The sequence below is a fragment of the Pseudozyma hubeiensis genome (assembly GCF_000403515.1).
Source record: "Pseudozyma hubeiensis SY62 DNA, scaffold: PHS23, whole genome shotgun sequence".
In the NCBI taxonomy this organism is placed as follows: Eukaryota; Fungi; Basidiomycota; class Ustilaginomycetes; order Ustilaginales; family Ustilaginaceae; genus Pseudozyma; species Pseudozyma hubeiensis.
Window position 1 is genome coordinate 129,895 of NW_012133805.1, and position 27,489 is coordinate 157,383.

Consider the following 27,489-nt stretch of genomic DNA (forward strand, 5'->3'; position numbering starts at 1 on the left):
AGCTGCGCGTCTCAATCGTATTCGCTGTATCTCTGCAACAGTCCATCGGCAGCATCATCGACCATCGCCGATCAAAGCATCCGATGTGTACCACATATCACTCACGCAACACAGACACTACTATCGAAACCATACGTATCTGTTTGCATCACCTTCCCCACTACACTGTCTAGGTACTGTTCGGCGGCTTCCAATTAACTCTCCTGCCAACCTCGTACGCATCCTCCAGTACATCCTCCAACCTCCCATCCCTCTTGAACCCTTCATACAGCCTGAACAACCTCAACGCCGCCAGCGCATCCTCGATACTATCGTGTCCACCCTCCACCGCCGCCCCGCCCGCGCCCTTGTCCGCCCCCGTCACCAGCCTCTCCTCCTCCTCCTTCTCCCTTACCGTTATCTGATTGTTCGCCATCATTCCGCTCTGAATATCCACCTTGAGCAGAAACCAACTCAAGAACCTTAGACTCAACCTCCTCGGATGGTCCTTGGAGTGGTACAGATCCACCGTATCGATGACCTGCTCCTTGGGGACGAAGATGTTGATGATCCTGAAGTCCTTCTTCAGCCCGTGTCCGATGAAGATGCAACCACGATCGACGAGCAACCTGAGCTTCTTGTAGGCTGATTTCAGCGGTACCACCGTATGCCTCGATGTCGTCGGATCCAGATCCCCCGGCAAGATTCCTGAGAATTTGGTCAGGTAGTCTACGACTTCCTCCTGTGTGTAGATGTGATCGTCGATGAACGAATGCCCTTCCTTCTCCCCTTGACCTCGAACGACAGACACGCGCGCCAGCGAGAGCTTCGTCGGTCGAATCACTGACCTCGTCCCATCCGATCGAACCTCCAATTCCTCCTGATTCAGCGCAACGAACTCCGCATCGATCGCAACCAACGTCCCCGGCTGCGGCAGTTCATCCTCCGAGAGGAGCGTGTGTCGGATCCGTTTGGGATCCCGATTCTGTGCGATGTTGTAGTCACGACACAAAATCAACGGATCGATCGAAGTTCGTCCTTGTCGAAGCGTAGAGATGCACAGCGGTTCCACGTCTTCCCTCTCCCACATGAGCACCGAGGGCATCTTCCACGTGGCTTGGAAACCCAACGCTTCGGCCTCGCTGACGTTCCGCACCAAAAAGTCGTTGAACAGATGCCACGGTCCAAGCTGGTTTGCCTTGGCACGTGTACTCTTCTTGCTCGAACCCGGAGCTGCACCGCTTCCCGGAAGACTGGCGTGGGTCGTCTTTGGTGTCGTCGCGGCGTCGACGTGGCTACCGCTCTGAGTGTGGAATTCGGCTTCTGGTACGCGGACAAGCGCACACAGATGCGGCTGCTCTTTATCCGCCGAAACCTGAACCACCATCGAGCGCAGCTTGTAGATGGCAGATCGACCTCCGAGCGATGCTTTGGCTCGATCGGCGTCCGCTGGCGTATAGATGGGAAGCACGCGCACGTCGTCTCCGTAGACGCCGATGGCGATGCGCGGTGGCAGATACGTGCGCTTCGTCTCACCGCTCGCGGGGATGTCCCCACGCGGTCCGGTGGGGATACCACCGCCTCCGCGCTGGCCTGTACCACCCATGCCCATATACGCCATCTTGCTGTACGGTTGCTGCTGCTGTTGCGGTCCACTATTCCGTCCAGGCCCACCAGCTGTCGCCCTCCCTCCCTTCTGATTATCGTCCAACCAAAACTGCAGATGCTCCGGAGCCTGAATCGCTGCATTCACCGACAGAATCCTCGGCAGCTCCGTCGTCGACGGCATCACTCGGCGCGTCCGGAACATGGCAGTGAACTGACACGCTCGGCACGGTGCGCGGTTCTGCACTTCGCGGACTAGCGAAGCGCGCAGCACCGAGGCAAAGTCGGACGGAGGCGCAGATTCGTTGGACATGGGTCGACGCGGATAGATGAGGTCGACCGAGAGCAGGGGGTTGGGTCGATTGGTCTCGCGTCCGCAGTGGATGCATGTGGTCTTGGTCACCGTGTTGAGCGCAAAGAGCTTTGCGATCGATGAGTTGGCCGCCAATGCGACGTTGTCCGCCGGTGAGGGCGATGTCGGAGAAGCCGAGTCACCTACAAGCCTGCGCCCTGCCCCTGGACCACCACGGTTGCTGCTCAACGGAGGCCCCAAGCCAGGCGGTGCGCCTGCAGGTGAAGAGCGAGCTGCTGCCGTATTCGAGCCCGAGCCCGTCGTCGTGGTAGCCGATGAGCCTCCTTGCGAGATCTGCGCCTCGTTTGCGGTGCAGTCGAGCACGAACCGGTTCAATGTCTGAACGAGTTGACTGTATACGATCTCGTTCTTGGCCGCTCCGCTGGCGCTCGACATGTTGGTCGAGCTGTCCTCGCGATCCATCAGCCCAAGGCTGACGGCCTTGTGACTGTTGCCAAATGCTCGCAAAAAGTTGGATGCCTGGCAGTTTGCGCCCTTGGCATCCTCGAGCATGCGGAAGAGGAAGCCTGCTTCGCACAACAAGCAGTTCTCCCGCGGACAGTCCTGCAAGATGTGTGCCTTGGCCGTCTCCCGGAATGGCGTAAGATAATGGAGTGACTGAAGATACGAGTTTGCGTACGAGTTCTGGATGTGCGTCTCGAGACCGCTGTACTGGGTCTTGTTGTAAAAGTCGAAATCAAAGTCCTCGACACCGAATTTCGAGTATTGGATGGTCTTGAGGCGGTAGTAGGACGGCATCTGCCCTTTGGCGAGCATTGCTTCGGCTGTCTCGACATCCTCCTGCCCTTCTTCGTCGTCGTCGTCGGATGCGTCGCTGTCGTCCGAGGTGTCGTCCGAGTTGTATTCGGACCCGTCTGCAGCGTTCTGAACGTCGTCAGCAGCCTCATCCGTAGGGGCATCGTCCTTGGTCGCCAACTTGGAACCTGCAGCGTTGGATCGCGTGGCGGTTGCACCGTCGGACATCGCATTGCGTTCGGCCCGAGAATCGGTGGAAGTAGATACGCTGTCGGAACCAGCTTCGGCCCTCCTCCTCTCGGCCTTCTTTTTCTTCTTGTCTGCGGAAGTGATACCGGCGGCTGCAGCGGCGGCGGCCTTCTTGCTCTGCTCCTTCTCCTTTTCGCTGCGGAAGAGCGGGATGCCGATCTTCTTGCGATCTTCGGGTCGATGCAGGGCACTGGCGCGGATACCACCTGGGCCCTTGCCTGAAACGGCGTTTCGCTTGCCTCTCAAATGCGGTGGCAAGCTGGAGTAGCCGAGATAGTCGACGGTCTTCATGTTGTTGAGAACAGCGGGGTCGACCTTGGACGGAGGGTTGAAGAGCGGTGATGCTTCCGACACGTATTGGTCGTAGTCGAAGAAGGACATGAGCTTTTGGTCATAGTGCGGCATGCCGATGGAAGATAAGGGCGTCTCGGTGGACCAGTTGACGAACGGCGTCGGTTCTATCATGTCGGGGAACTCGAGCGAAGAAGATGCAAAGGTGTTGAAGCGGAGATTCGAGGTGTCCGAAGAGCTGCTCCAGAGGCGAACGCTGCCGTCTGCCTCGCCGAAAGCGATGTAGTCGGCAGAGGGAGAGATGGAAAGCGAGGTGGTAAAGGAGGTTGCGTTGGTGTAGAAGAATCTGCCTTCACCGGGCATGCCAATGTCGACAATCTGGAATTGGCCCTGAGGCGCGGAGACGATGACGGTGGAGGAGAGTTTTGGGTGAATGGCGAGGAGCGATGGACCACCGGGAGCAGCGAAGGGGATAGGCACAAGCGCGCGCATGGTACGCAGATCGTGCACCTTGACGAGTGGCTCTGGCACGGGGTGACCCTGACGCACCGTCCATCCGACCGAGTAGATAATGTGACCGTCTGCCTGAACGTCGACGAGACCGCCCGGATGCGCATGCAGTCGATGCTCGACCTTGAGCGTGCGAGGGTCGCGGAGCTGAATGTGGCCAGTGACGGTACCTGCGCATACATAGCGTCCACTTTTACGGACATGGACGATGGGAGCCTCGGAGGGTACAGTACGGACGACGGCACCTGTGCTGTTGTTCACGGTGACGATAAGGTCGTTGTCGTTGTCGATCTCGCCCGTGTTGGCGGCAGACTGGGAGAGACCAGCTGCAACAATGTCGGAGGAAGCAGCGAGCGGAGAGGCGCACATGGAGACGAGGTTCATGGCATTTGTGCCAAAGTCGTGGGTAAGGGTGGTCCATTTGGCCAAGCCTCGACGCTGAGAGCATTTGATACCATTGTCTCCAAGCGAAAAGATGTGACGTTCGTCTGCGAGGATCGCCTTGGCAGGAGAGGGTCGGGTAGGTAAGCCGTGCGCAGCATACGAAGTGTAGCGAGATAGCTGGGAAGAATAGAGCGAGGAGACGGTTCCGAAAGAGGTGCCCTGCCAGAGCAGCTCGCTATACGGGTCGAATGCGAGAGCAGTGACGGCTGGCGGCATGCCCATGGGCCCATTCGGGTTGCCATAATGGGCATGCTCGCTCCAGTCGGCCATGTTGGCGGCGGCGGCGGCGCTCGACGGTGGAGCAGTGACGTCGCAGTGGCCAGAGATTATGAGCGAGCGCGCATGGCGTACCGCTGTCTGTGCTTCGTTAGACAGCCGGAAGGCGTGGGGAAGCTTGAGGGTCGTTGTAGTGAGGCAGAGAAGGAGGAGCAGTCAAGTGGTTGAGTTAGTTGCTCGAGGCCAGTGTCGGACGAGGAGGCTGCCGCGATCTTTTGTGGACCCCGTGCATTTTTGTCTCTCAAATAGCAATGTGTGATCGTACAAACTATCCTCCCGACATTGATTTCTCGGAGACACGTGTGAATCAAGCGATGACGCGCTCTGCTGTTGCCTTGTCTCCACATGTCACACTGCCGAGCGTCTGTGCGTCTTTTTTCATGGATTCGCAGTGAAAATGAATCACGATGATGCGTCGCTGCGTTGGCTTGCGTGTGTGCCCTTTCTCGCTGCCATCCACCACTGGAAAAAAGAACATCGAAAGGTCGTTTGGCGTGGCGTGGCCATTCCGTCACCTTGTCAAGCCACATCTGAACCTCGTCCTACTTGTCCTTCTTCCACCACGTCCATCATCTAGGATTGCCAACCAGCACCATCGGTCGACGACTTCTTGTGTACTTACATGCCAGGTACCATCCCTGCCATCACCGATCCTGCCCTCGTCGACTCTGCCTCGTCCGACGTCTCTCGAGCCACGCTAGCTCCCGTACAAGCTTCCGATCCTCACGTAGCCAACGCGTCGCTCGACGATCCGCAAGCACCGTCCCTCATCACACCCGCCCCTCTCTCGCATCCAACTTCCGGCGTCGCAAGCAAAGGCGCGGCTCAACTCACCTCTACCAGTGCACTCGCTTCCGCCCTTGCACCTTCCAATTTGCAAGCCAACATGACCAAACAACTCTCCTCACCCGCGGCCAAGAATGGCGTTCGTCAGCGCAAAAGCAAGCCTTCTTCCAAAGCGGCCGATGACGAGCACGACAACGAGCTGGTCAAGTTCATCGAAACCGACGGTCACTTTTCGCTCGTGCGCAACTTTCACCTCGCCGACGCCTTTACGCTCATGAACGCGTTCTGCGGCGCTCAATCCCTGTTTGCCTCGGCGAGGTATCTGATCACTTCCGATCCACAGCATGCCTGGTTGGCGCTGTGGTTCCCGCTCTTTGGCGCCATCTTCGATCTGTTGGATGGAAAGGTGGCTAGGTGGAGAAAGAGCTCGAGCATGTTGGGTCAGGAGCTGGACAGCTTGGCCGATTCTCTCTCATTCGGTGCTGCACCCGCCTTTGCTGCGTATGCGTTGGGCTTGAGGACCGGATTCGATAGCTTTTTGTTGACCTTGTTCGTATGCGCCGGAGTCGCAAGGTTGGCCAGGTTCAACGTCACCGCTGCCTCCATTCCCCACGACAGCACGGGCAAGGCGAGGTACTTCGAGGGGCTGCCCATCCCTTCATCGCTCGTTCTCGTCGGAGGAATGGCCGTCTGCCTGTTGACCGGTAGAATCTCACCCGGCGGCCTGCCCATCGCGCTGGCAAAGGAGAGGGGATACATTGCCTCCCAAGGCTTGACGTTCACCGGTGCCTTGAAGGACTATCTGCCCGCTAGCTTGAGCGGCAAAGGTGTTCCGCTGGGCATGTGGACGCTGGACGCTTCGCCGTATGTTGCAAAGGTGTTGGAGCTGGTCCCAGGATTGGGCGTCAAGGAGGCTAGCAAGTGGGCAGAGGTGGCCAAGGTCGAGGGTCACTGGCTCACATTCCTGTGGTTGGCTTGGGCTACCGCCATGGTCAGCAAGACCTTGAGGGTTCCCAAGCCTTGAAGGAGGGAAGGAGAGAAGCGCTCAATCACCGAAGTCGGGGACAGACGAGCTCTGAAGATGGGTTTCTTCTTGTCGCTGACACCTAGTCTCGAGCGTATACTCGATAGGCACGCGATACACACAAACACACACAAGACACACACACCAAAACACAATCAATGAATCAAAACAACAAAGAACCTGCACATCTATTTCGACCTCGACCGTGAAAGAGTATGCCCCGACCTGCGCTTCGCATGAATCCTACCCAACATGCAACTTCAAATCGAACCTCTTCCTCTCGAAGGCATCCGCATCATAGTACGTGGCAACCACCTGTTTACCCTCGAACCACCTACCGTTCAACCCTTTGACGGCCTTCCAACTAGCAGCGTGACCTGTGAACTGTACAAACACCCTTACCTCTTTTCCGTCCTCGTCCATCCACGGTAGGACTTTAATTACGAAGCCGAATTTCTCGCATTCTTCCGTGACGTCTTCGATGAGCTCCGTGTATGCTTTTCCATCAAGGTCGGTGGGAGTGGCCATGTTGAGCAGTACGATGACTGGTGAGGAAGCAGTGCTGGAGGAGGAAGAGGAGGGGGAAGGGTTGTGGATCGAGCCACGGTTGGAAGTGGTACGCGTGACAGTGAGGGGTGAGATGATACCGGATGCGGAGGGTCCAAGACCGCTACGAGGGGTGTAGCCGTAGGATGTCATGAGACGACTGGCGAAGGTGGCAGGATCTGAGGTTGTGGGTGGCGAGGAGGAAGAGCTGGGAGGAAGCGGGTTGAGGGAGTTGAGTCGGGCGGCGATGGCTGCTGCTGCAGATTGACGCGATGAGAGCGGATCCGAGTCGTGGGTTGGCGGAGGTCGGACGGGCGGAGGTCCCGGAGGCGGTCCAGGTGGAGGCCCCGGGGGTGAAATTTTGGATGGTGAAGCTTGTGACATGGCGAGTCGCCGAAGGTAGGCTTCTTCGCCTGTGCTTGCGGGGGTCATCGCGGCTCTTCGTTGATATGCTTCCTCTCCACTTGATGGTGGGGCGTTAGTGTTTGTCGAGGGGACAGCGCCGGTGGAAGAAGACAAGTTTGCGCGACGCTCGTGTGCATCTTTACCGGGCGAGATCTGGATGGGCGAAGTCTGTGGCGCAGTGTGCTCGCTCTCTGTCAGCTTGAGTTCCGCATCACCGGACCCTGACTTTTGTCCCTCCATGGTATCGTCTTGCCAATCTTGCTCGTCCTCCCTCCAAGCATCTTCTCCCTCATCGTCGAAAACTCGCGCGTGTTGCTCTTGTTGCCATTGCCTGTAGTCCAGCTCGGCACGCCTTCGATCGTACACCAATTGCTTGTACGCCAGATAGTCATTCGGGATGCGTGGATCGTAGTCAGCATTCATATTGGGTCCAGCTGGAGGAGACGTTCCTCTCTTGCGCTTTTTCTGTGTCAAGTCCAATGCAACCACTCCACTTCAGCTTCTCGTTCATACAAAATTTGGCCACTCGCGATCGATTGACATACCCTTTTCTTCACGACCCGTCTGCCCGCACCGCTGGAGAAGAACCCGTTGACATCCGCATCGTCCTCCTCATCACGTTCGAAGTCGTCGTGATGGCTGTGGTGGCGCGTCTCGCCGCGAGCTGCAGCAGCCCGTTGCGCATACGTCTTGTCGCGTTCGAGATCATGTTGCGAGAGTGTGAACGGTGGGGGCTCGGTGACGGGGTATTTCTCGAGTTGCGTTATGAGCCACGCATCGTCTGTGTCCGTGCGAGGTAAAGCTAGAGCTGTGAGGTTGAGATCCGAGGTGTCCACGCCGGCAAGAGTTCTGCCCAGAAGTTTGTCATCTTCAGCTGAAGGGGATGGGCCGGCGATGCCGGAGGTCGTGGCAACATCGGGTTCAGCGGTAAAAGCCGGAGCAATTGGTGGCGATTTGGGTGCTACACCAGGTGCCCTGCTGAGAGCACCTTTGGGAAGCTCAGCCGTGTCTGCGGTGCTGGCAACCGGTGGCGCAAAAGAGGCTACAAAAGCTGCTGTCGGCCTGGCCTTTGCTTTCGCAGCAGCTGCTGTGCGACGTGGTGCGAATCGTAGTGCTGCGGACCAGCCTGTTTTGCGATCACATCATGAATGTAAGCGGTGAGGAGGGAAGAGAGGTGTTGAAGCAAGCAGGAAGGTCAGTGAGCAACATTGTTCGTAGAATTGCGCACCGACGAGCTTCTCTCACACGATACCATCTTCCAGACTGCTTCCTGCCCTTCAGCCGTAGCACGTGGCGGTGTGATAAGCAGACGCCGGTGCGATGCGTGTAGTGAAGGTCGCTTTCAGAAGTGTACCTGAAGACTTGGAAGACGCGGCTGCATCAGCTGTAGCACCGCAAGTAGCAGCAACAGGCTCTGAACGTTTTGTGGAGCTCGAGGCAAGGGCAACGTCAGAAGACGCAGATGCTTGCGGGTCAGATGTTTCCTGCTGCGCCTCCTTAGGCTGTTCGGGTTCGTCAAAGATTCCAGAGTAAAGTGAAGCACCTCGGAAGGCCTGATTTGGAGCCGGCATCGTGGGTATCGGACTCGTGCATCCAGCGGCTGTCCACCTGCGGATCTCAGCCGTACGTGTGCCACCGTTTCATAGCAGGAACAATGATGGTTGCTGCTTGTCAGAAAGACTTGGTACGATCCTCTTCTTTTTTGACAGCGCCGAGACCGGAACCCGGAGCACCGCGGCAATTTCTGAAAAGCGCACGCGCCATGCTCGCTCAGACTCATTCTTCCACCAAGTCTCTTGCCCGGCTTCCACCATCGATCTCTCTGAAGAACTTCACGGCGCCGTGCTTACGGTCTGATAGAGGCGCTGACTGAACGGCGCACGCTGCTAATCCAGACCGCCATGCCAGCGTCTGCCGTAGCTTCTACGTCCATGGCGGGGACGTCTTCAACCGAGCCACCTACGTCGTCCCTTGTTCTTTCCACACTTGGCGCATACTCGGACCTCACCAAGCAGCTATTCTCTCTCATAGAGAATCCATCGAATTCCAGGACCAAAATAATAGCTGACGCATCAGCAGGCAAATCATGGAACGTCGACGGCATCACATCTATCCTCACAGCATTGCACGATGTGGACCACCTCCTCTTGTCTCGTCTCGAGATCGCCCACAGACACGCAGTCAACCAGAGTCGAATCGAGGAGCTGCAAGCACAGGCGAAGAAACGAGATCAGGAGACCAGACATGCAATTCTGGAGTTGAGCCAAATACAATCTGAGCTCGCCGAGATCACACGGTTGTCAGAGGAGGAGGTAGCGTCGATAGACAGAGCGGAAAAGCGGCCGATCGGGCACTCGACGTTGCTAGCGTACGCGCAGAGGCTCGCGAGGTACACATCGGCGCCTCCTGGCTACAAGTTGCCACAACTGGCATCTGCAGCGAAAGACGATGGGGCAGGAGTCAAATCAGAACCGGGTCAGGGCGCGGATGGCGAGCCGGCGGAACAGATCTCGCTAGGAGCAGACTACAACCAGTACGCTAAGAGAGCCGCAGCGTACTACGATCCAGCAATACCGTCGATGCCGCAAGAGATGCCCTTCCCGTCGGACGCCATGATGCGGCAGGGCATCTTGAACAGTCAAGAGATGCTCAACGGCGCACCCATGGCAGAGCAGCCGGCGGACGAAACGATGGAGGATGCGGACGAGCTGCCCGCGACCGACTTTGCTGCGTCGTATTCACAGCTCAGACAGCAGCAGCAGCGACAGGACGAGGACGAGGACGCTTTCGACCTCGACCTTAATTGACCAGCTGGCGATCATGGGTACAGTCGCCTCAGCGCACACCCTGGCTCAACCTGACCATTTCGATCTTCGCACACCTCGCCGTTTCTGATATATACCCTTGCCTTCTGATGGATAATGCAGGGTCACAGAGGCATTATCATCAACAAGCTCGAGCCAGCCTGTGAAAGTCCGTGAGCCTTCCCAGCGTGGGGTGTTCTAACATGTCGGACGCCTTTGCTGACGAGAGTCGCAAGAGTCAAGCAGAAAAACCTTCCTCGTATCTTCTGTGTGGAAGTTCGAGGCCGAAGTAGCTTTGTTAAATTCTACAATTCAAGATTTGACGGTTCGAACCAGCCTTGGTATAGAAAAAGCTACGTCTCGGTCAAAGCCGAACTCATTTGTTAGGCCGACGCATGCAGAAAATTTCAATATCGTACGAAAGGAGGTCAGTCCGAAATAGCACGTGACTTTTGCAAGTGAATTCCCGCACTCTCTGCGCAAGCAATCCAGATTCCAGGCACGTGAGCAGTGCTCAAGCGACGGCAAAGAAGGAAAATTTGACTGCGCTTTTGAGGCTGAAGCTGAGCCCAAGAGAAGAAATTCGAACTTGCTAGGAGACCGCGCGGGTCGATGGATCGCTAGAAGACCAAGCTGTTCGCCATCGATCCTCCTTCCTTCTTTTCCTCACGGTTCACAGCAAGGACACCACTTATACTGGTTAGCACAACCGTGATACAAGATGCAGATCTTTGTCAAGACCCTCACGGGCAAAACCATCACCCTCGAGGTGGAGTCCTCGGACACCATCGACAACGTCAAGGCCAAGATCCAGGACAAGGAAGGCATTCCCCCTGATCAGCAGCGCCTCATCTTCGCCGGCAAGCAGCTCGAGGACGGCCGCACCCTTTCGGACTACAACATCCAGAAGGAGTCGACCCTCCACCTCGTGCTTCGCCTGCGTGGTGGTGCCAAGAAGAGGAAGAAGAAGGTCTACACCACCCCCAAGCGCATCCCCCACAAGCGCAAGAAGGTCAAGATGTCCATCCTCAAGTACTACAAGGTCGACGGCGATGGCAACATCAAGAGGCTGCGCAGGGAGTGCCCCAGCCCCGAGTGCGGTGCCGGTATCTTCATGAGCTGGCACAAGAACCGTCAGTACTGCGGAAAGTGCAAGCTCACCTTCATGTTCGAGGAGGGCACCAAGCCCCCCACCGCCTAATCGCGGAGCATCCTGACGGTTGCACCACCCTCTACACCATGTTCTCAGGTCAATAACGTCTTTTTAGGTCGATGCATTGGCAATGTCCGATGTCGCTCGGCTTTGCTCTTTGTGTCTAGTCTCGGAGCGAGATAGGTGTCACTGTCCCTCATTTCGAAATGCCCAGATTGTCGTTCTGCATGGTATATCTCACTCTTTGCCTGTGTCTCTTCCTTGTGCTGTGCCTCAACTTCAGTTTGATGAGAATGACGTCCGTCTAGGGCAGATACGTTGCTGTCAATGCGAGTGCGTGTTCTACAACCGATACAAATACAAAGCAGGAGCGAACACATGACGCCACTGACTCGATCAGTAGCCTCCTTCATCGCCCCTCGAGAACTGAGCGGTCTGTCTTCTCTGGTTGTCCTCCAACTTTGGACAATCCCTGATGCTGTGACCCAAACCACCACATACGGGACAACTGGCCACCTTACCTCCCACCATCACTGCTCTTGGATCCTCGATCGCCGCCAAGAAGGGCGGTATCCTCTGCTTGGCCTCCATCAACAGATACTTGAGATCCAACAGCGTCTGTTCCTGGGTCATTCCGTTCACGAATGTGGTGGCTACACCTGTTTTTCCGCTTCGACCGGTACGGCCGATTTGGTGGACGTAGTCTTCGATCTCCTTGGGCATGGTGTAGTTGATGACGTGTTGGATCTCGTTGAAATCCAAACCTTTGCTAGCGACACCGGAGGCTACCATGACGTCCTTCTGACCGGATTTGAACGCTCGGATCGCGTACTCACGTTCGTCTTGCGTTTTGCTGCCGTGAATCGCGACGGCTTCTACACCTTTGAGCAAGAGATACTCTTGTATGTCATCGACTTCGTTCTTGTTGTCGCTAAAGATGATCACTGGCGGAGCGGTCTTTTGCAAACACTCGAGCAGATACACCATCTTCGCCTCTTGCTTGACATACTCGACTTCCTGGATGATGTCCAGGGACGCTGCACCTGCTCGTCCAACGTTGATGATAACAGGTCGGATCAAGGACTGTTCCGCAAAGTCTTGGATCTTCTTGGGCATGGTGGCAGAGAAGAGCAAAGTCTGTCGTTGTTGCTTGAAGAATCCCATGATGTTACGAACGTCCTCCTCGAAACCCATATCGATCATGCGATCGGCTTCGTCCAGGCAGAGGTACTTGCAGCAATCGAGTGTGAACTTTTTCTTGGTCAACATATCTTGCAAACGTCCGGGGGTTGCCACTACGATATGGAAGCCTTTGGACATGGTGTGGTGCTGTTCGGACATGCTGATGCCTCCGATGCAGAGCAAGACGCCGATCTGAGGATAGCCCCCATGTTCGAGCGCTTCGGCGATGCCTTTGATGGAGTCGTACGTCTGTCGGGCTAGCTCTCGCGATGGACAGACGATCATACCCACGGGGCCTTCGCCACGCGTGAAAGGGAGACGGCGCTCTTCTTCGGACGAAAGCATGATGATGGGTAGGGAAAAGGCCAGGGTCTTGCCGGAACCGGTGAATGCGATGCCAATCATGTCTCGCCCTGAGAAAGCTGTGGGGAGACCCTGCATTTGGATGGGAGAAGGTTTGACGATCTTCTTTTGCGTCTTGAGATAGTCGATGACGCAGTCGGGGACCTTCATATCGCGGAAATTAGTGATGACGGGTGGAACGTCGATACCGTCTGTGAGGATGTGGTTCTTCTCGCGAAGCTTTTCGTTCTCTTCGAACGATCGATTGCGAATGTACGAAGGCGCTGTCCACGAGGTGGCGAGAGGCTCGGTGTATTGGATGCCCTTGGCGAGCTCCATGTCACTGGCAAGCTTCCGACGTGCCGCATGAGCTTCGAGGATCTTGCGCTCTTCCTCCGCTTCGATTTCGGCCTGCGTCTTTTCACCCTCTTCGGCTAGCTTCTTCTCTCGAAGCAATCTAGCTTCGTCGAGAAGCGATCGCTGTGGTCGTTGGGCTGCACGGTCCTGCTGGTCCTGCTCATCGTCGTCGGCATCGTCCGTTGTTTTGGTGGAGGGCGAACCTGATAGGCTGGAAGGTGAGCCGCGTGCACGAGATTGAATCTGTTGCAGCTGCTGCATACGTCGCTGTTTCAGTGGAACAAAAATGGATGATGAAGCGACGTTCGAAGCATTGCCGTCGTCCTCTTCGTCCGAATAGCTGTAGTGCGGGCTGTCATCCTGTGCTTGCTGAAGCATACGTCGACGCTTGAGAGCTTGAACAGCCGACATGGAAGATCCAGCACCCACATCGCGCTGCTCAGGAGCAGCAGACGTGCTTGATGATGCTGTTGGCGTCATGGTCAGCGCAGGGATGGTTGTAGTCAGTGGCGAACAAGCCTTGAGGACGAGGACGAGGATGAGGTGGAGAAAGTGTCAGGAAAACACTCCGAATTCCGAGTCAAGCCATGTTCGGCTCATCCGAGAGCAACACTCTGGCTGAGTTGAGCCGTGTCGTCACAGCCGAAATGCAAATGTCGCCGTATGCAGTTGGCTCACCTTGCTCTCCGACATTTCACCTTCCTTCCTCTTCTTCATCACCACGCTGAAAGCGTTTTACCGGCAGCAACCACCCCCAATCGAAATCGAAAGGCCGCATACATCACCTCCGCTACATCTCCACCCAACGCACGCACCCTTCGAACGTCTCCGACGTCGTACATTCCGGTCGTCGACATCGCATTGAAAGAGCACAGACCCGTGCACACTCGTGTACCGACCTCGCTCTAGTCGCATCGCCGCTCGACATCGAGTCTCAACAACACTACTCTGACGCCTTCCTGTCACCTTCAGCTCCATTCCCACCGACCGCGAACCACCATTACGAATGATCCACGCAGCATAACCCCCCACAACACCGCCGCCCACCATGGAGGACGAAGACACCTGTCGAATCTGTCGCAGCGGCCCTGAACCCTCATCGCCCCTCTACCACCCCTGCAAATGCACTGGATCCATCCGCTACTGTCATCAGGACTGTCTGCTCGAATGGCTCCAGCACTCGCGCAAAAAATACTGCGAACTCTGCAATCATGCCTTCATCTTCCACAAAAAGTACCGCAAGGACATGCCTTCCGACGGCAAACTCCCCCGGTACCTCTACGCGCGTCGACTCGTCATCCGATCTATACAAACGGTCAAGTTAGCCGCAAGGGCGCTGTTGGTTGGGTTCACATGGCTTGCCTTGTTGCCCTATATCAACATCAACGTCTGGAGGTTTTGGTTCTGGTGCATCGATTACGCGATCTTGTATTGGTTTGTCGATGTTGCGACCAGGCTGGGCATGGCTGGGTTGATACCTACATACCAGGAAGCTGCTCCTCCGGCGAACGCTACAGCGGTAAAGGACCTCGATGGGATGGTCAAGTTCTCCTCCTCAGACGCGTGGTCTCGCATCGCATCGCCTTTCGCATCCAGCACCTCCTCGCACACGCCAATCACCATCTCTGGCGTAAAGCTTTCGGTCCGAACTCTGCTCGAGCATCTGGCACACGATGTCTTTCAAGGTCAGATCTTGAGTTGCGTCATTGTGGTATTCTTCGTCGGCGTGTTCCTGCTAAGAGAATGGATCTTGCAGAATATGCCGCAGAACTTTGATGTGCAGCCACAAAATGTGGATGCGGTACAACCGGAGGAGGGGCCAAGGAACCTGGCCGACGGGCAGCCGAGGGCGGCGGAAGAGCGTCAGGCACAGATCAGGGCGCAGTTCGAACAGAGAAGGGACGAGTTCGAACGCGTCTTGGCCGACTTACAGGAAACACCGCAGGACGAAGCGAATGAGGAAGTGGGAGGGGAGCGCGAGCTCGAGTTGGATCCTGAGGAGCAGAGAGTGCAGGCCAGGCTGGCACGGCTCCGCAGATTGGAGCAGGTCATGGCTGCGCGAGAGCGTCCTGCTGGGGATGCGGCAGCAGATACTGCAGAAGGTAGCAGCGATTCAGCCGGCTCGTCGGAGCCTCCGCAATTGGCTGCGTCGAATGGCACCGACCCTTCAACATCGACGCAAAACCTGCGAGACGCGCTCGGCTGGTCCGAGGCCGGCCCATCTTCTGAAGGACTCAAAGAGACAAACTCGATCGCACTCGAAAGTCTAACGCAGCAGGACCCACAAGCAGGCACCAGCAAGGACATTCTCGAGCAGTCAGATGATGATCGCAAAGCGGACGAAGCCGCAGTGGGACTTCAGCTCGAAGCTCAGCCTGAAGAGTTGCAGGAAGCGGCACAAAATGACGTATCTGTCTCACGGACGGGAGATTATACCGAACCCGCGCAGGCGGATTCGCCAAGGGATGTGACGACTCGAACCGTATCGACCGGGGACGATCACACAGCTTCACCTGCAGCAGAACCTCTTCAACCTCTCCCACAAGCTGACGAGCTGCCACTCGCCGCCGCGGATGAAGCTCGGGACGACGATGAAGCCTGGGAGGACGAATCAGACGCAGACGCCGACGCACCAGCCCAGCCAGATCCAGCAGACGAGGTCGCGCTCCGTGCAGCCGCGGCAGCCGCTTTCCCACCACCTATCGCGCATCCCATCGCCGCAGAAGACGAGATCGAAATCGTTGCAGCCGCCGCCGAAGCCGCCGATGATCCAGAAGCAGAGATCGGTCTGGCCGAAGAGATGGACGGCATCCTCGAGGCGGTCGGCATGCGAGGTCCCATCTTTGGGATCGTTCAGAACCTCTTCCTCATGATTTTCCTCAGCTTTTTCGTCATGCAGGCGTTCGTGATGGTGCCGTATGTCGTGGGAAGGCTGTTGGGGAGCGGACCTGGATTGATCAAGGTGTTGGCGCTGCCGGTGAGGCTGCTGAGATATGTGACGGATCCAGTGTTTGACGGGTTGATTGCGGTGGGTGCAAAGGGATGGCCGAGGGTGGTGGCTGCAATGGGGTTGGGGCAGGCTAAGACGGATTCGACTGTGGTGGACGCTGCAAAGAATGGAAAGCTGATCAATGCGTGGCTTGGCTTCTTCACCTCTGCCGTCGGCCATGCAAAGTCGGACGCTACGAAGGTCGTGCGCGGACAAGCATTGGACACTCAAGCCGTAGCTGCCAAGTCGAGCGCGCTTGCCGGCTTGCTGGTCCGCGTCCTACCCGCTAGCGTCACAGCATCTTCGCAATGGACAGCTGTTAGCAACGCCTTCGACATCGCCCTAGCCACCGGCTTCCGAGGCACCCTCGAGCGTCTCGCCGACACCGTTTCCGACCTCTTCGCCAAACTCGACTCCCACCGCATCGTCACCTCCACCACCGACCGCGTCGTCTGCATCGCCTTCGGACACGCCTACTGGATGCTGATCCTCTTCATCCACCAGCATTTCTCCAAACCTGATTTTCCACGTGCCGTCGCCGAACAATCCGCGCTCAAGATGTTCATGGATCAACACGTGCTCATCCTCAAGGCGATCAGCTTCATCTTCATCGAGTTGTTCGTCTTCCCTCTTGGATGCGGACTGCTGTTCGATATCTGCACCATGCCCATCTTTGCGGGCGCATCCATCGCGCTTTGGCCGGCCAAAATCAAGGCCGCACCGATCTCGTTTGCATTCACCAGATGGATGGGTGGAACCGTGTACATGTTCGTCTTTGCGCAGTACGTAAGTGCAACGAGGAAGGTGTTGCGGCCCGGAGTGCTGTGTTGGATCAGGGACCCGAACGATCCCAGCTTCCATCCCATCCGCGAAATTCTGGACAAGAAGACGTGGACGCAGCTGAAGAAGATCGGTGCATCGGCTATGATGTACGCTGCAGTGTTGGTGGCCAGTGTCGGGGTCAACACATATTTCTTGAGATACGCGATGGGTTGGAGCGGTGTGCTGCCGTTGAGGTGGAAACCGTTCGATCCGTGGACCGAGGTTCCGGTGGATCTGCTGTTGGTTCACTTTGCGGTCCCGTGGGCAACGCAGAAGGTGGATCCGGAGAAGCTGGCGGAGAAGTGGCTGAAATGGTGGTGGAAGGGCGCGTCCAAGATGCTTAGGCTGAGCACGTATATGATCGGAGGACGGTTCATGGAGGAGAGAAGAGGGCGGAAGGGGAATATGGTGGTCAATGTCTGGAAGGCGTTGACGGGGCAGCAGGGTGGAGAGGAAGAGTATGTGGAGGACGGCACGCTCGGTCGTGTTCCAGCGGATGACAAGGCGATCACGTCGGGTCCGTTGATCATACCTTTGAAGTCGGACGGCACGCCTGCGACAGAGCGTATGGCAGAAGCACTGGTGAAGCAGGAGGCGGATGCGGAGAAGCATACGCCAAAACCCACCTACGAGGTCCTCTATCTTCCTCCGAGCCATCAGGTGCGCATCACTACGATCCTGACCCTGTTGTGGCTCAGCCATTGCGCGCTGTTCATCCTCGGTCTCAGTCTCCCGCTGTTGTTAGGTCGTGGGTTCGCCTATCTGCTGAAAGGGAGACAAGTGCACGACTTCTACTCGTTCAGCATCGGTCTCACCCTCCTTGTGCTTGCGGCCAAGCTGTACAAGGGCTCGAAAAAGACGTGGAACCGCCGCATCAAGCGCGCACGATACATCCGGACCACGCCTCGACTTTACATCACCGTTCGCATCGTGGTAGAGATCAAACGGATCTTCAAGTCGATCTTCCTGCTTGCAGGTGTCGCTGGTATCGTTCCGCTTGTCACTGGCCTTTTAGTGGATCAGTACGTGCTGGTTCCGTTGCGATATCGTTCGACGCAGGTTCCGGTGCTGCACCTGGGTCAGATTTGGGCGCTTGGAGTGATCGAGACTCGATTGCTCCTGTTCACCGCCCGCTTCATTGGTGTGCCAACGACGGGATTGTACTCGACCTTCATGTCGAACATCGACGAAGTGGTTCGTGGTGGGGTGTATCCTCGACCGAAAGTCAAGTTGGCTTGGAAGCGCGTGGTCGTCCCTGTCGTCGTCGCTGGATTTGTTCTCCTGTCCGTGCCCTTCACGGTGGCTGAAGCGCTCGCTACCAGCGGATGGGCAGAGGCAAGCTCGAAGGAGCAAGAACAGCTGCTCCTGCGGAAAGTGTTTGGTGCCATCCAGAGCATCGTACTCGTAGCAACGGTCCGAGCCGTGGTGAGGAAGAGGATGGATAGCTGGACAGAGTTGTTGAAGGACGAAGTGTTTTTGGAGAGCACCGAGCTGAAGAACTTCGAAGCGGACGAGGCGAAGGCCGGCGAAGGTATGCGCGGAAGTTCGAGTGGTAAAGTGAAGATGGGTGATGAAGAGGCAGAATGGATAGAGGAAGAGGAGGGAGAAGTGGACGGAGACGGGGAAGGAAGGAGAGCGGACGAGTACGTTGCAGAGGGCACGTTGCCTGACGTGCTCTTCCGCTAGGAGAGGCGGTTTGAAGCGGAGCTCGGCGTCTCGTCGAACGAGCTACAAAATCAATCGCATTGCAATCACACTGATCACAGACACTGATCGGCGAAAGTTACACCGTTACCATTGTGACGTCTCAGATTCGTCACTTCTGAACCTTGAATAATGGAGAGGTGACCTAGAATAATGGCTTGAAGCGCTTCCGTGGTCCCGCATCCGCACGCTCCGAATCGTCCTGACCCTCGTCGTCCTCCTCTTCCTCATCCCGAGACCGCGCATAACTCCCACCGTCTCCCTCGATCCCCCGTCGCTGACGCTGCATCGTCGCCGGCGGCTGTTGAGGATCCAAGAACTCTCCCGGGTCACCACCCTGTGCCACCGGTGTAGGCTGAACAAACCCAGATTCTTCCTCCTGCGTCGGCTGGAGCGAGAGCTGCGAAGCTCCTGGAAAGAACAGCGGCTGCGTTTCGTCCTCCTGCTCTTCTTCGTTGCAGCCATTTTCGAGCGGGGGGAGAGGGGTTGATTGATTGGGTATTTGTCGGTCGGAAGTGTGTGCTGAGGGGAGCCGTGTGGGTTGTGAAAGGAGGGATGAGTCTGCGCGAGTGCTGGTTGAGGGATTGGAGCCGACTGTAATTCTTGATACGGAGGATGGATCTGACCTTGATGCCGAAGCGGAACTTGTGACGGAAGCAGCGATACGAGCTGGCGGAGGTGGCATCGTCCCTGTCCCGTCTCCATTCCTTCCTGATCTTTCCACAGACTCCCCAGCCGTTCCCTCAGATCCACCCCCTGTTCCCCCAGCCCCTCTCTCCCCCCTCGTCGTAGCAATCACAAACTCCGCCGCGACCGCACTCTCCACCCTCATCCTCACAAACAACGGCTCGTCCCCTCCGCTGAAATTCACCTCGACCCCCACCCCCAACCCCTCCGCCAACCCCACCGTGGCCTTGAACTCTCTCAAACTGAAGGTCATCTTGACCTCCTCCAGCACGCAGTACTCCTTGAACTCTTCCACCGCGATCTTGACCTCTGTACTGATGGCCTTTCTCATCCCACCTTTTGCCTCTGGAATCTCTTCCTCCTTGGAGCGTGCGATGCACGCGTCCGGGGTGCAGTGAAGGGTGATCTCGCCGGTGCGGGAGGATGAGAGGAAGTGGTCTAGCCATTCGGTGGCGGTGGAAGGATTGAGGCAGAAGAAGTTGGGCGGGTTGGGGTCGGCGGTGGGCAGGAGACCTCGTTTGGGTTCGTACGTGAGATGGTGGGTTTTGAGGATCGAATGGTGACAGTGAAGGGTGAGGGTGAATCGACAGATGGAGGTGGTGGTGAGGGTGAGCGATAGCCGTTCGACGTTTCGACCTCGAGTCCGAAGGATCGACAATATGTTCTGTCAGGGATGCCACATTACATCACGTCAGCTGAGAAGACTTCAGGGGGCAAAGTATGAGAGTCGGGACAGTGCACGTACCTTGAGCTGGATCTGACACTCGATCTTCTGATTCGACTCGGTGCTGACGTTGAGAAAGAAGTCCGGGTCGAAGGCAAACATGCAGAACGCCGAGTTGGTCGGGTTGATTGCTGAAAGCCGGATCTGCGCTTGACCATTAATACGCGGACTACATTGTAGCCAGAACGATTCGGAGAAGCGGCTGAGACAGTGGAGTGCGCTGTAGAACGTTTTGATGTCGCTCGCCGAGATGACGGCGTTCATCGTGCAAGTGCGGATTGGGTTCGGTTGTGAGGACAACGGAAGCACTTGACGAGCTACCTGTTGAGCATTCTCGAGGCTTTTCGAGGCTTATACAAGTGATGGCGAGGGGACGAGGATGGGAAAGACAAGTTGTGACAAGAAGGTGGCTGAGTCGAGAACGGTCGGAGCGCATGCCGAACAGAAAAAGTGTTGGTCTTTGCATTGCAGCAGAGGCGCGTCCCAAAAATCGGACGGGTCGCGTAAAGAGCACTTCCCTTTTCATGAGCATGTTTTCAGGCTACGATAAAAGTCAACGAGAAATGGGGACGAGAAACATTTCAGCACGCGACGCTGTCAAGAAGATACAGAAAACTCATTCACCGCGAATCGATCCTTCAGCAAGACGACGACGACAAGACTGTGGGGTCATTGGACAGTTCAAAGAGTCAAATTTTGTATGAATGCGAGACATCGAATACAGGAGTTGGTGTGATGCCCACCGAGCGCATTCGAACGCGCTCAGGCAATGTTCCAGCCGAGACGCTCTCCCCAACCGCCATGGGCAATGGCATTGGCGATCTGCTCGACATCCTTGTCACCACGACCACTGAGCGAGACCACGATGTCCTCCTCCGGCTTCATAGTCTTAGCAAGGTGGAATGCAGACCAGAGCGCATGCGAGGTCTCGAGTGCGGGGATGATGCCTTCCAACTCGGTGCACAGCTTGAATCCACGCAGAGCCTCCTCGTCGGTAGCTGCGACATATTCGGCACGACCCGAGTCCTTGAGGAACGAGTGTTCGGGCCCTACACCTGGGTAGTCGAGACCTGCACTGATCGAGTGCGTCTCGGTGATCTGTCCGAACTGATCCTGCAACAAGTAGGTGCGTACGCCGTGGAGCACACCAGGAGTGCCCTTGCTCAGCGTAGCAGAGTGGCGGTCGGTATCGATACCGTCACCACCCGCCTCCACGCCGATCAAGCGGACGTTCTTGTCCTGGACGAAGGGGTGGAAGATTCCAATGGCATTCGAACCACCACCAACGCAGGCGACAATGGCGTCAGGAAGCTTGCCCTTCTTCTCCTGAAGCTGCTGCTTGACTTCCTTGCCGATGATCGATTGGAAGTCGCGCACGATCGATGGGAAGGGATGCGGGCCGATCGCCGAGCCGACAATGTAGTGCGTGTTGTGCAGGTTGGTCACCCAGTCTCTGTTGGCCTCGTTGATGGCATCCTTGAGCGTCTTGCTTCCACTCTCGACCGCCACCACTTTAGCGCCAAGCATCTTCATTCGGAAAGCGTTGAGCGACTGACGACGCACGTCCTCGGAACCCATGTAGACAACACACTCGAGGCCGAACTTGGCACATGCAGTGGCCGTGGCTACGCCGTGCTGACCGGCGCCGGTTTCGGCGATGATTCTTGTCTTGCCCAACCTGCGAGCGAGCAGGATCTGACCAACGGCGTTGTTGATCTTGTGCGAACCGGTGTGGTTGAGATCCTCGCGCTTGAACCAGATCTGCGCACCTCCTGCCGCCTTTGTCATGCGGTCAGCAGGGTAAAGCTCCGAGGGACGGCCAATGTACTCGTAGTAGCTCTCGAACTCTTTCCAGAACTCGGGATCCTTGAGCGCATCCAGGTAGGCCTTCTCGAGCTCCTGATGAGCGTCGAAGAGCGCCTCGGGAATGTACTGGCCACCAAACTTGCCGAAACGAGGGGGTCGGACCTTGCCCTCGCCGTCGACAATGGTGTCCAGACCAGGAACGGGTGGTCTGTCAGCTGGCACGACAGCGTCCACCTTGGGGATGGGGACCGAGTCGGGCTGGTCCATGACCTGTTTGATGTTGAGCGGCTGCTTGCGACGGATGCCGCCCTCGTTCTTGCCGGTGATCTCGGCACAGTAGGAGCGCGCGGCCTCGACGCGGGCGGCGGTGTTGGCGGGAGCTTCCTTGAGCTTGGCGACCAGCTTGCTGCCAATGACGACACCGTCGGCGTGTTCGCCTACCTCGACAAAGTGCTCACGGGTGGAGACACCGAAGCCGACGGCGAGCGGGACAGAGGTGATGCTGCGAATTTTGGAGATGAGTTCGGGAAGCGAGCTCGAGACGGTGGTGGTGGCACCGGTGGTGCCCATCTTGGAGACGACGTAGATAAAGGAGTCGGCGAGGGAAGCAAGGTGCTTGATGCGCTTCGTCGAGGTGGAAGGGGCAATGAGGGGCACGTACGAGAGGCCGTGCTTGGTACACGAGGCACGGAAGTCGGCGGCCTCTTCAGGTGGCAGGTCTACCATGATGAATCCGTTGGCACCGGCGGCCTTGGCATCCTGCACTGCTCTCTCTTCACCGTAGGCAAGGGTCGGGTTGTAGTAGCCCATCAGCAGGACGGGTGCCTTGAGACCTCTTGAGCGTGCCTGCCGGATGTAGTCGAGACATTGGGTGTAGCCGACGCCCTGTTCCAGAGCGACCTGGTTGCTCTCCTGGATGGCAGGTCCGTCAGCCTGAGGATCCGAGAAGGGCACACCGAGCTCAATGACATCGGCTCCTCCTTGCTCCAGAGCGAGGAGGACCTCTGTGGTGTCATCTTTAGTTGGGAAACCGGCGGTGACGAAACTGACAAAGACCGCCTCGTCCTTGGCGGCCTTGGCGGCGAAGGTAGCCTTGATCTGGTCGGTCATGGTTGCGAATGAGTTTTGACTTGAGGAAGGGGAAAGGGTATTGTGGCGGGCCGGCTGTGAGCGGTGTAGGAAAGCGAGCCTAGATTTATGTGAAGGCAACGACCTCGATGCTGATGAAAGGAGGCGCGGTAGAGCGAGAACACGCCGCTGCAGAGGAGCGGACAGGATGACGTGAGAGTATTCGAGTCACCAAAGATCAACAAAGGCGACGACAGGTGGGGAGGTTGTGATGGTGGTGTGCTGTGCTGATGAAGAAACAACTTGACCGTTGGTGGAACAAAGCAGTTGTCGTCGGCCTTTGCGAAATTGATGCACAACTTTCTCACCGCACAGCGTGAGAAGGTGGGGAGGCCGACCAGCTGAGAAGAAGCCAAAACCGAGTCCAATTTCAGTCGATTAAGCGACTATACAGCGGAACAGTTCAAGGCAGCAGACGGCGACGTGAGCTTGTTTGATTGGACTTCTCGGGTGGCGAAGCGAGTCAGAGTCAGAAGCCAAGTTGGATGGATTTCTTCTCAATTTCCAAATTTCATGTCGCACTCGCAGAGCAGCGGTAATCTTTGGTAAGCCGTGTGACTCGTCCGCTGCCCTTCCGAACGCCAGACTTGCTCTGCCCCCCCTCCCCGAAACCGCATACTTTCTCTACGCTGAGAGCCTGAGAGCACAGTCCGGTCCGACTAGGGCAGCTATCTAACACTTTCGGCATCTCAATCTACGCCTAGCGTCGTATGTCCAAACTTCTTCGTCTGCGTCGGTGCAGTTCGTTCCATAGTGATAGCTCGCCCAGATGTTGCAAGAGCTCGGACCACACCGGACGTCGATTCCGCACCGCCAGCGTCTTGTGCCGTTTTGTGTGAGAATACAAATGCTAAGGCCGCCGTCCACTTCATCTATGGACCGATCTCGGGGAGCCCAACCCCTCCGCAAATGTTCAGTTCACACACTGTTGGCACCGTCAGCGTAGCAAAGCATTCACAGCGGAGAGCGTGCAAGAAATTGTTCGTTATTGCCTCAAGATTATGCGTGACAGATCTACGGTGCATGTTCAAGGTGTACACCGGCCATCGTACTCGGACAGAGAGGCGAGACCTTGCAGATTTGGAGCTGGCCCTCACGACTTGCGCGACTGCTCGCGAGCGGCCTTGATCAGTGGCGCCAGCGTCCTCAAGCTTTCGGAACGTTTCAGGAAGGGATGCGCCAGCATGCCCACCGCATCGGGACGACGCTCGGCATCCACGTCCAAGCACGTCGTTAGGAAGTCCTTGAACGTGTTGGACAGATTCTCCGGGTTGTTGATCTTGGGCGTACCGTTGGTGGCGATCAGGTAGAGCGCACGGAGCGGGTTCTCGTTGAGGTACGGCGGCTCGCCCTCCACCATCTCGATGCACATGATGCCCAGACTCCAGATGTCCACCTTGGGCCCGTACTCTTTGCGCGTGACCACCTCCGGTGCCATCCAATACGGCGTACCCACCATCGTCGTTCGTTTCGCCTGCGACTCGCCGATCTGAGCGCAGAAGCCAAAGTCGGTGAGCTTGATGTCTCCTTGCAAGCTCAGCAGCACGTTGTCCGACTTGATGTCGCGGTGGATCACACGGTGCTGGTGCAAGTGCCTCAGACCCTCGAGCACCTCGCGGCTCACCGCGGCGATCTGTCCCTCGGTCATGATGTTGCACGTCACCACGTCGGTCAAGCTACCGCCCTCCATGTACTCCATCACCACCCAAAGGTCGCCCTTGAACAGGAACGAGTCGATAAAGTTGACGATGTTGCGGTGGCGCGACTCTTTCATGACGAGGATTTCGTTGATGATGAGGTCCTTTTTGGGTTGCTGTTCCAGGTTCATCTGCTTGATCGCCACCGAAACGTTGGTGCCCACCTGGTACGCCGTGAACACGCCTCCGCTTGCGCCTTGGCCGATCTTTTGCAGGCTCCTGTACAGCTTGGTCGGATCGGCGTCGGTGCAGATAGCCTGCAGCTTGGCGATCACCTCGGAATCCTTGATGGTGCTCTTCTTGGTCTCGCGTCTACGTGGAACGCTGCCAGGACCCTTGACATTCTTGCTTGCCGCCGAGGCAGCCGTGGCGGAAGCAGCAGCTGACGGTGCTCCGTTGGCAACTGCGGCCGCCGGTGGAGCAGACGCGTCTGGAGAACGCGAGCCAGCGCTTGGCTTGGATCCTAGAGACGGCGAGCCCGTCTTGCCCGGCGGAGCTGGTGCTGGGGCGGGCGCTGGTCGAGATGACTTGAGGACTGTGTCCCCCGAGCTGCCAGCGGATCCAGGGGGATGTCGAAGATCCGGACTGCCGATGTCGCCTGGCCTCTTGGCGTGCATCAGCCCGGGCGGTGCAGGCGCAGAGCGGGGCTTCTCGTACAGCACGGGCTGAGGACCTCTGAAGGCGCCATCGTCGCTGCTAGTGTCGGTGCGTGGTGTGCCGGGCGCGTTGGTGCCTTTGGCGGCACCCATCTTCTTCCACACATCGGTGCTGCCCTCGCTCTTGGTGGCATCCTGGTAGAAGGCGACAATATCCATGACCGCCTGTGGATTGGCCTCCTGATCCTGACGCGAGATGCCCGACTCCTGCAACAGCTGCTGCCACTCCTTGGGCAGGCCCGTGAATTCGCCCGTATCGGAATTGAAGCCGACGTGAGTCAAGTGCACTGGGTCGTACGGTGTCGAGATCTCGATCTTCTTTTGTGCCGAGAAGACGTCGCTCATCGAGTTGACAAAGCCGCCAAAAACACTCTTGAACGTGTTTCTGCCCCCGGCAGTAGGGATGCCATCCCGACTTCTCTCGCGATCTCTGCTGCCATGGACAAACTGGCTCTGTGTTGTGAGCGATGGCGCCGGATCACCCTCGAGCGTTGGTGAAGACTGGTTGAGATTGGGCGAAAATTGATGTTGCTGAGGACCGATGCTCGAGTGGGATCGTTGCGCCATGATCGGGGCAACATGTTGGGAAGCACTGACCGAAGAAATGGTATGGAGCGAGTCGGGACCTGAGGTGTTGGATCGGACCGGACGCGGTGGGAAAGGGGCACTAGAACCGGATGCTGACTGGTTTTGAGATGACCAGGGAACAGCCGAGCTTGGTCCGTTGATCGGCGATGCAACCGGAGGGTTGTTGGACAGCCCAGAGACACTGAAAGGAAGGCCGGTCTGTGTGGGAAGACCCGATCTGGCGCCCTGCGATCCGTTGACGGAGGTGTTGATGGTAGGCTGGGGGCGATATGCGCCGGAGGAGCTCGACGAACCGTTGGCGAACGTGGATGTGGAGACCGACGTGGGCGAAGCAGAGTTCGAGGCGGATGCGCCCTGGGAGCCAAGATTGGAGCCAGAGGCACCGGTGGTGCTGCTCGGCGGAGCAGGCGCACTGCGTTGCGGCACGAGGGTCATGTCGTCAAAGTCGAAGCTGCCTGCAAGACCTGTGAAGGCGCCGTCTGTGCCTCCGATGCCCTGTACGCCCTTGAGATAGTTCGGTGGCGCTACCGACGAGTCGGGCTGATTGTACGACGAGGACGGATCATTGCGACCAGATGCTTCGGCAAGGGCATCGGCACTACGCGGCAGGACTTGAGCGCCGTGAAACTCGTGAGGGTGCTTGATCACCGAGCGCTTTGGTGATGGATGCATTCTGCCAGAAAGGAGCTCAATGCGAGCGAATTGATTTAATCCAATCTCGGGTGTCGTGAGGTGCGGCTGTGTCCAAAGATCCTGATCGATTTCAACGCTGTCCGATGGCTGCTCCGGCTATTTCAACGTTGGAAGGGAGGTAGAGTGGATGCGCGGCTACCTTGGACGCGTGTGAAATCCCGGCAAGATCGAGAATGTGGTGGTGATAGCGATGATGACGACAAACACCTCGAGGGAGTTGAGGTGCGAAGGAAGAGATTGTACCGGTACGCTGTAGAAAGAACAAAGACTAACGTCACAATGATGTTTATGAGTCTAGCGCGTCATGAGCTCCCGGCAGATGTTGTGTAACGTCGCGCTGCTGTTGTCGATATTTCTCGATGTTGGTGTCGGCGCGTATGAAAGCGAGCACCGAAAGCGAGGCGAGAATCAAGACAGCGATCGTAGGAGATCGATGAAGCTGGTGCTGTGATTGCAGGCAGGGAGTCTCGCGATGATGCTGCAGAAGATATTGAGGTCGAGGCTGTGGATGGTGTGAGCCAACAACGAAATGGAACGAGCCATCCAAATGAAGACGACCCGAGCCTAAGCGAACGCACACCGGGAAATTGGGCAGAGCAAAGCAGCACAGCGAAGAAGCAAAGCAACAAGGAAGGGGTCCGAAGCGCGGCCTCGTGCGTAAAATGTGTGTGTGTGCGTACAGGCGCGTGCGCTGCCAAGTAGCCCGCTGGCGCTCCTCCGCTGCTGGTGGTTGACACGGTTCAACACAACCCATAGGTCAATCGGTCTGCGCGCTGGATTGACCAGGTCGCCGAGATCCCTCACACAGCCATCCACGCACGAACCGGACGTCCATCTCCCAACGCCTTCTCTTCGTCTCTGTCTTCTCTATTTGAGGTACAGGTACAGACCATCTGAATCAGTCGAGAAAGAGAGTGCGCCGCGATGCATGCAG

General features: G+C 57.1%; 10 protein-coding genes across 10 annotated transcripts; 4 read left to right on the forward strand and 6 right to left on the reverse strand.

Moving 5' to 3' along the window:
- Positions 1-169: 169 nt before the first annotated feature.
- Positions 170-4,456, reverse strand: PHSY_002387 (ribonuclease subunit; the record flags this gene model as incomplete). Its single annotated transcript, XM_012333011.1, has 1 exon — positions 170-4,456. One exon carries the CDS (start codon positions 4,454-4,456, stop codon positions 170-172), a length of 4,287 nt encoding a protein of 1,428 aa, XP_012188401.1.
- Positions 4,457-5,084: 628 nt separating this feature from the next.
- On the forward strand, positions 5,085-6,272 carry PHSY_002388 (phosphatidylserine synthase; the record flags this gene model as incomplete). The annotated part of the gene is made up of 1 exon (XM_012333012.1): positions 5,085-6,272. The coding sequence occupies one exon, from the start codon at positions 5,085-5,087 to the stop codon at positions 6,270-6,272; it is 1,188 nt and encodes a 395-aa protein (XP_012188402.1).
- Positions 6,273-6,515: 243 nt separating this feature from the next.
- Positions 6,516-8,816, reverse strand: PHSY_002389 (hypothetical protein; the record flags this gene model as incomplete). Its single annotated transcript, XM_012333013.1, has 3 exons — positions 6,516-7,688; positions 7,769-8,240; positions 8,767-8,816. The coding sequence occupies 3 exons, from the start codon at positions 8,814-8,816 to the stop codon at positions 6,516-6,518; spliced, it is 1,695 nt and encodes a 564-aa protein (XP_012188403.1).
- A 338-nt stretch (positions 8,817-9,154) lies between these two features.
- On the forward strand, positions 9,155-10,030 carry PHSY_002390 (mediator complex subunit; the record flags this gene model as incomplete). The annotated part of the gene is made up of 1 exon (XM_012333014.1): positions 9,155-10,030. The coding sequence occupies one exon, from the start codon at positions 9,155-9,157 to the stop codon at positions 10,028-10,030; it is 876 nt and encodes a 291-aa protein (XP_012188404.1).
- Positions 10,031-10,748: 718 nt separating this feature from the next.
- On the forward strand, positions 10,749-11,228 carry PHSY_002391 (ubiquitin; the record flags this gene model as incomplete). Its single annotated transcript, XM_012333015.1, has 1 exon — positions 10,749-11,228. One exon carries the CDS (start codon positions 10,749-10,751, stop codon positions 11,226-11,228), a length of 480 nt encoding a protein of 159 aa, XP_012188405.1.
- A 348-nt stretch (positions 11,229-11,576) lies between these two features.
- PHSY_002392 (hypothetical protein) lies at positions 11,577-13,989 on the reverse strand (the record flags this gene model as incomplete). The annotated part of the gene is made up of 3 exons (XM_012333016.1): positions 11,577-13,580; positions 13,740-13,785; positions 13,877-13,989. 3 exons carry the CDS (start codon positions 13,987-13,989, stop codon positions 11,577-11,579), a joined length of 2,163 nt encoding a protein of 720 aa, XP_012188406.1.
- Positions 13,990-14,109: 120 nt separating this feature from the next.
- PHSY_002393 (potential ER/nuclear membrane ubiquitin-protein ligase) lies at positions 14,110-18,558 on the forward strand (the record flags this gene model as incomplete). Its single annotated transcript, XM_012333017.1, has 1 exon — positions 14,110-18,558. One exon carries the CDS (start codon positions 14,110-14,112, stop codon positions 18,556-18,558), a length of 4,449 nt encoding a protein of 1,482 aa, XP_012188407.1.
- Positions 18,559-18,721: 163 nt separating this feature from the next.
- Positions 18,722-20,251, reverse strand: PHSY_002394 (hypothetical protein; the record flags this gene model as incomplete). The annotated part of the gene is made up of 2 exons (XM_012333018.1): positions 18,722-19,927; positions 20,009-20,251. The coding sequence occupies 2 exons, from the start codon at positions 20,249-20,251 to the stop codon at positions 18,722-18,724; spliced, it is 1,449 nt and encodes a 482-aa protein (XP_012188408.1).
- A 498-nt stretch (positions 20,252-20,749) lies between these two features.
- Positions 20,750-22,903, reverse strand: PHSY_002395 (tryptophan synthase; the record flags this gene model as incomplete). The annotated part of the gene is made up of 1 exon (XM_012333019.1): positions 20,750-22,903. The coding sequence occupies one exon, from the start codon at positions 22,901-22,903 to the stop codon at positions 20,750-20,752; it is 2,154 nt and encodes a 717-aa protein (XP_012188409.1).
- A 1,111-nt stretch (positions 22,904-24,014) lies between these two features.
- On the reverse strand, positions 24,015-26,534 carry PHSY_002396 (protein kinase; the record flags this gene model as incomplete). The annotated part of the gene is made up of 1 exon (XM_012333020.1): positions 24,015-26,534. The coding sequence occupies one exon, from the start codon at positions 26,532-26,534 to the stop codon at positions 24,015-24,017; it is 2,520 nt and encodes an 839-aa protein (XP_012188410.1).
- Between the last annotated feature and the right edge of the window lie 955 nt (positions 26,535-27,489).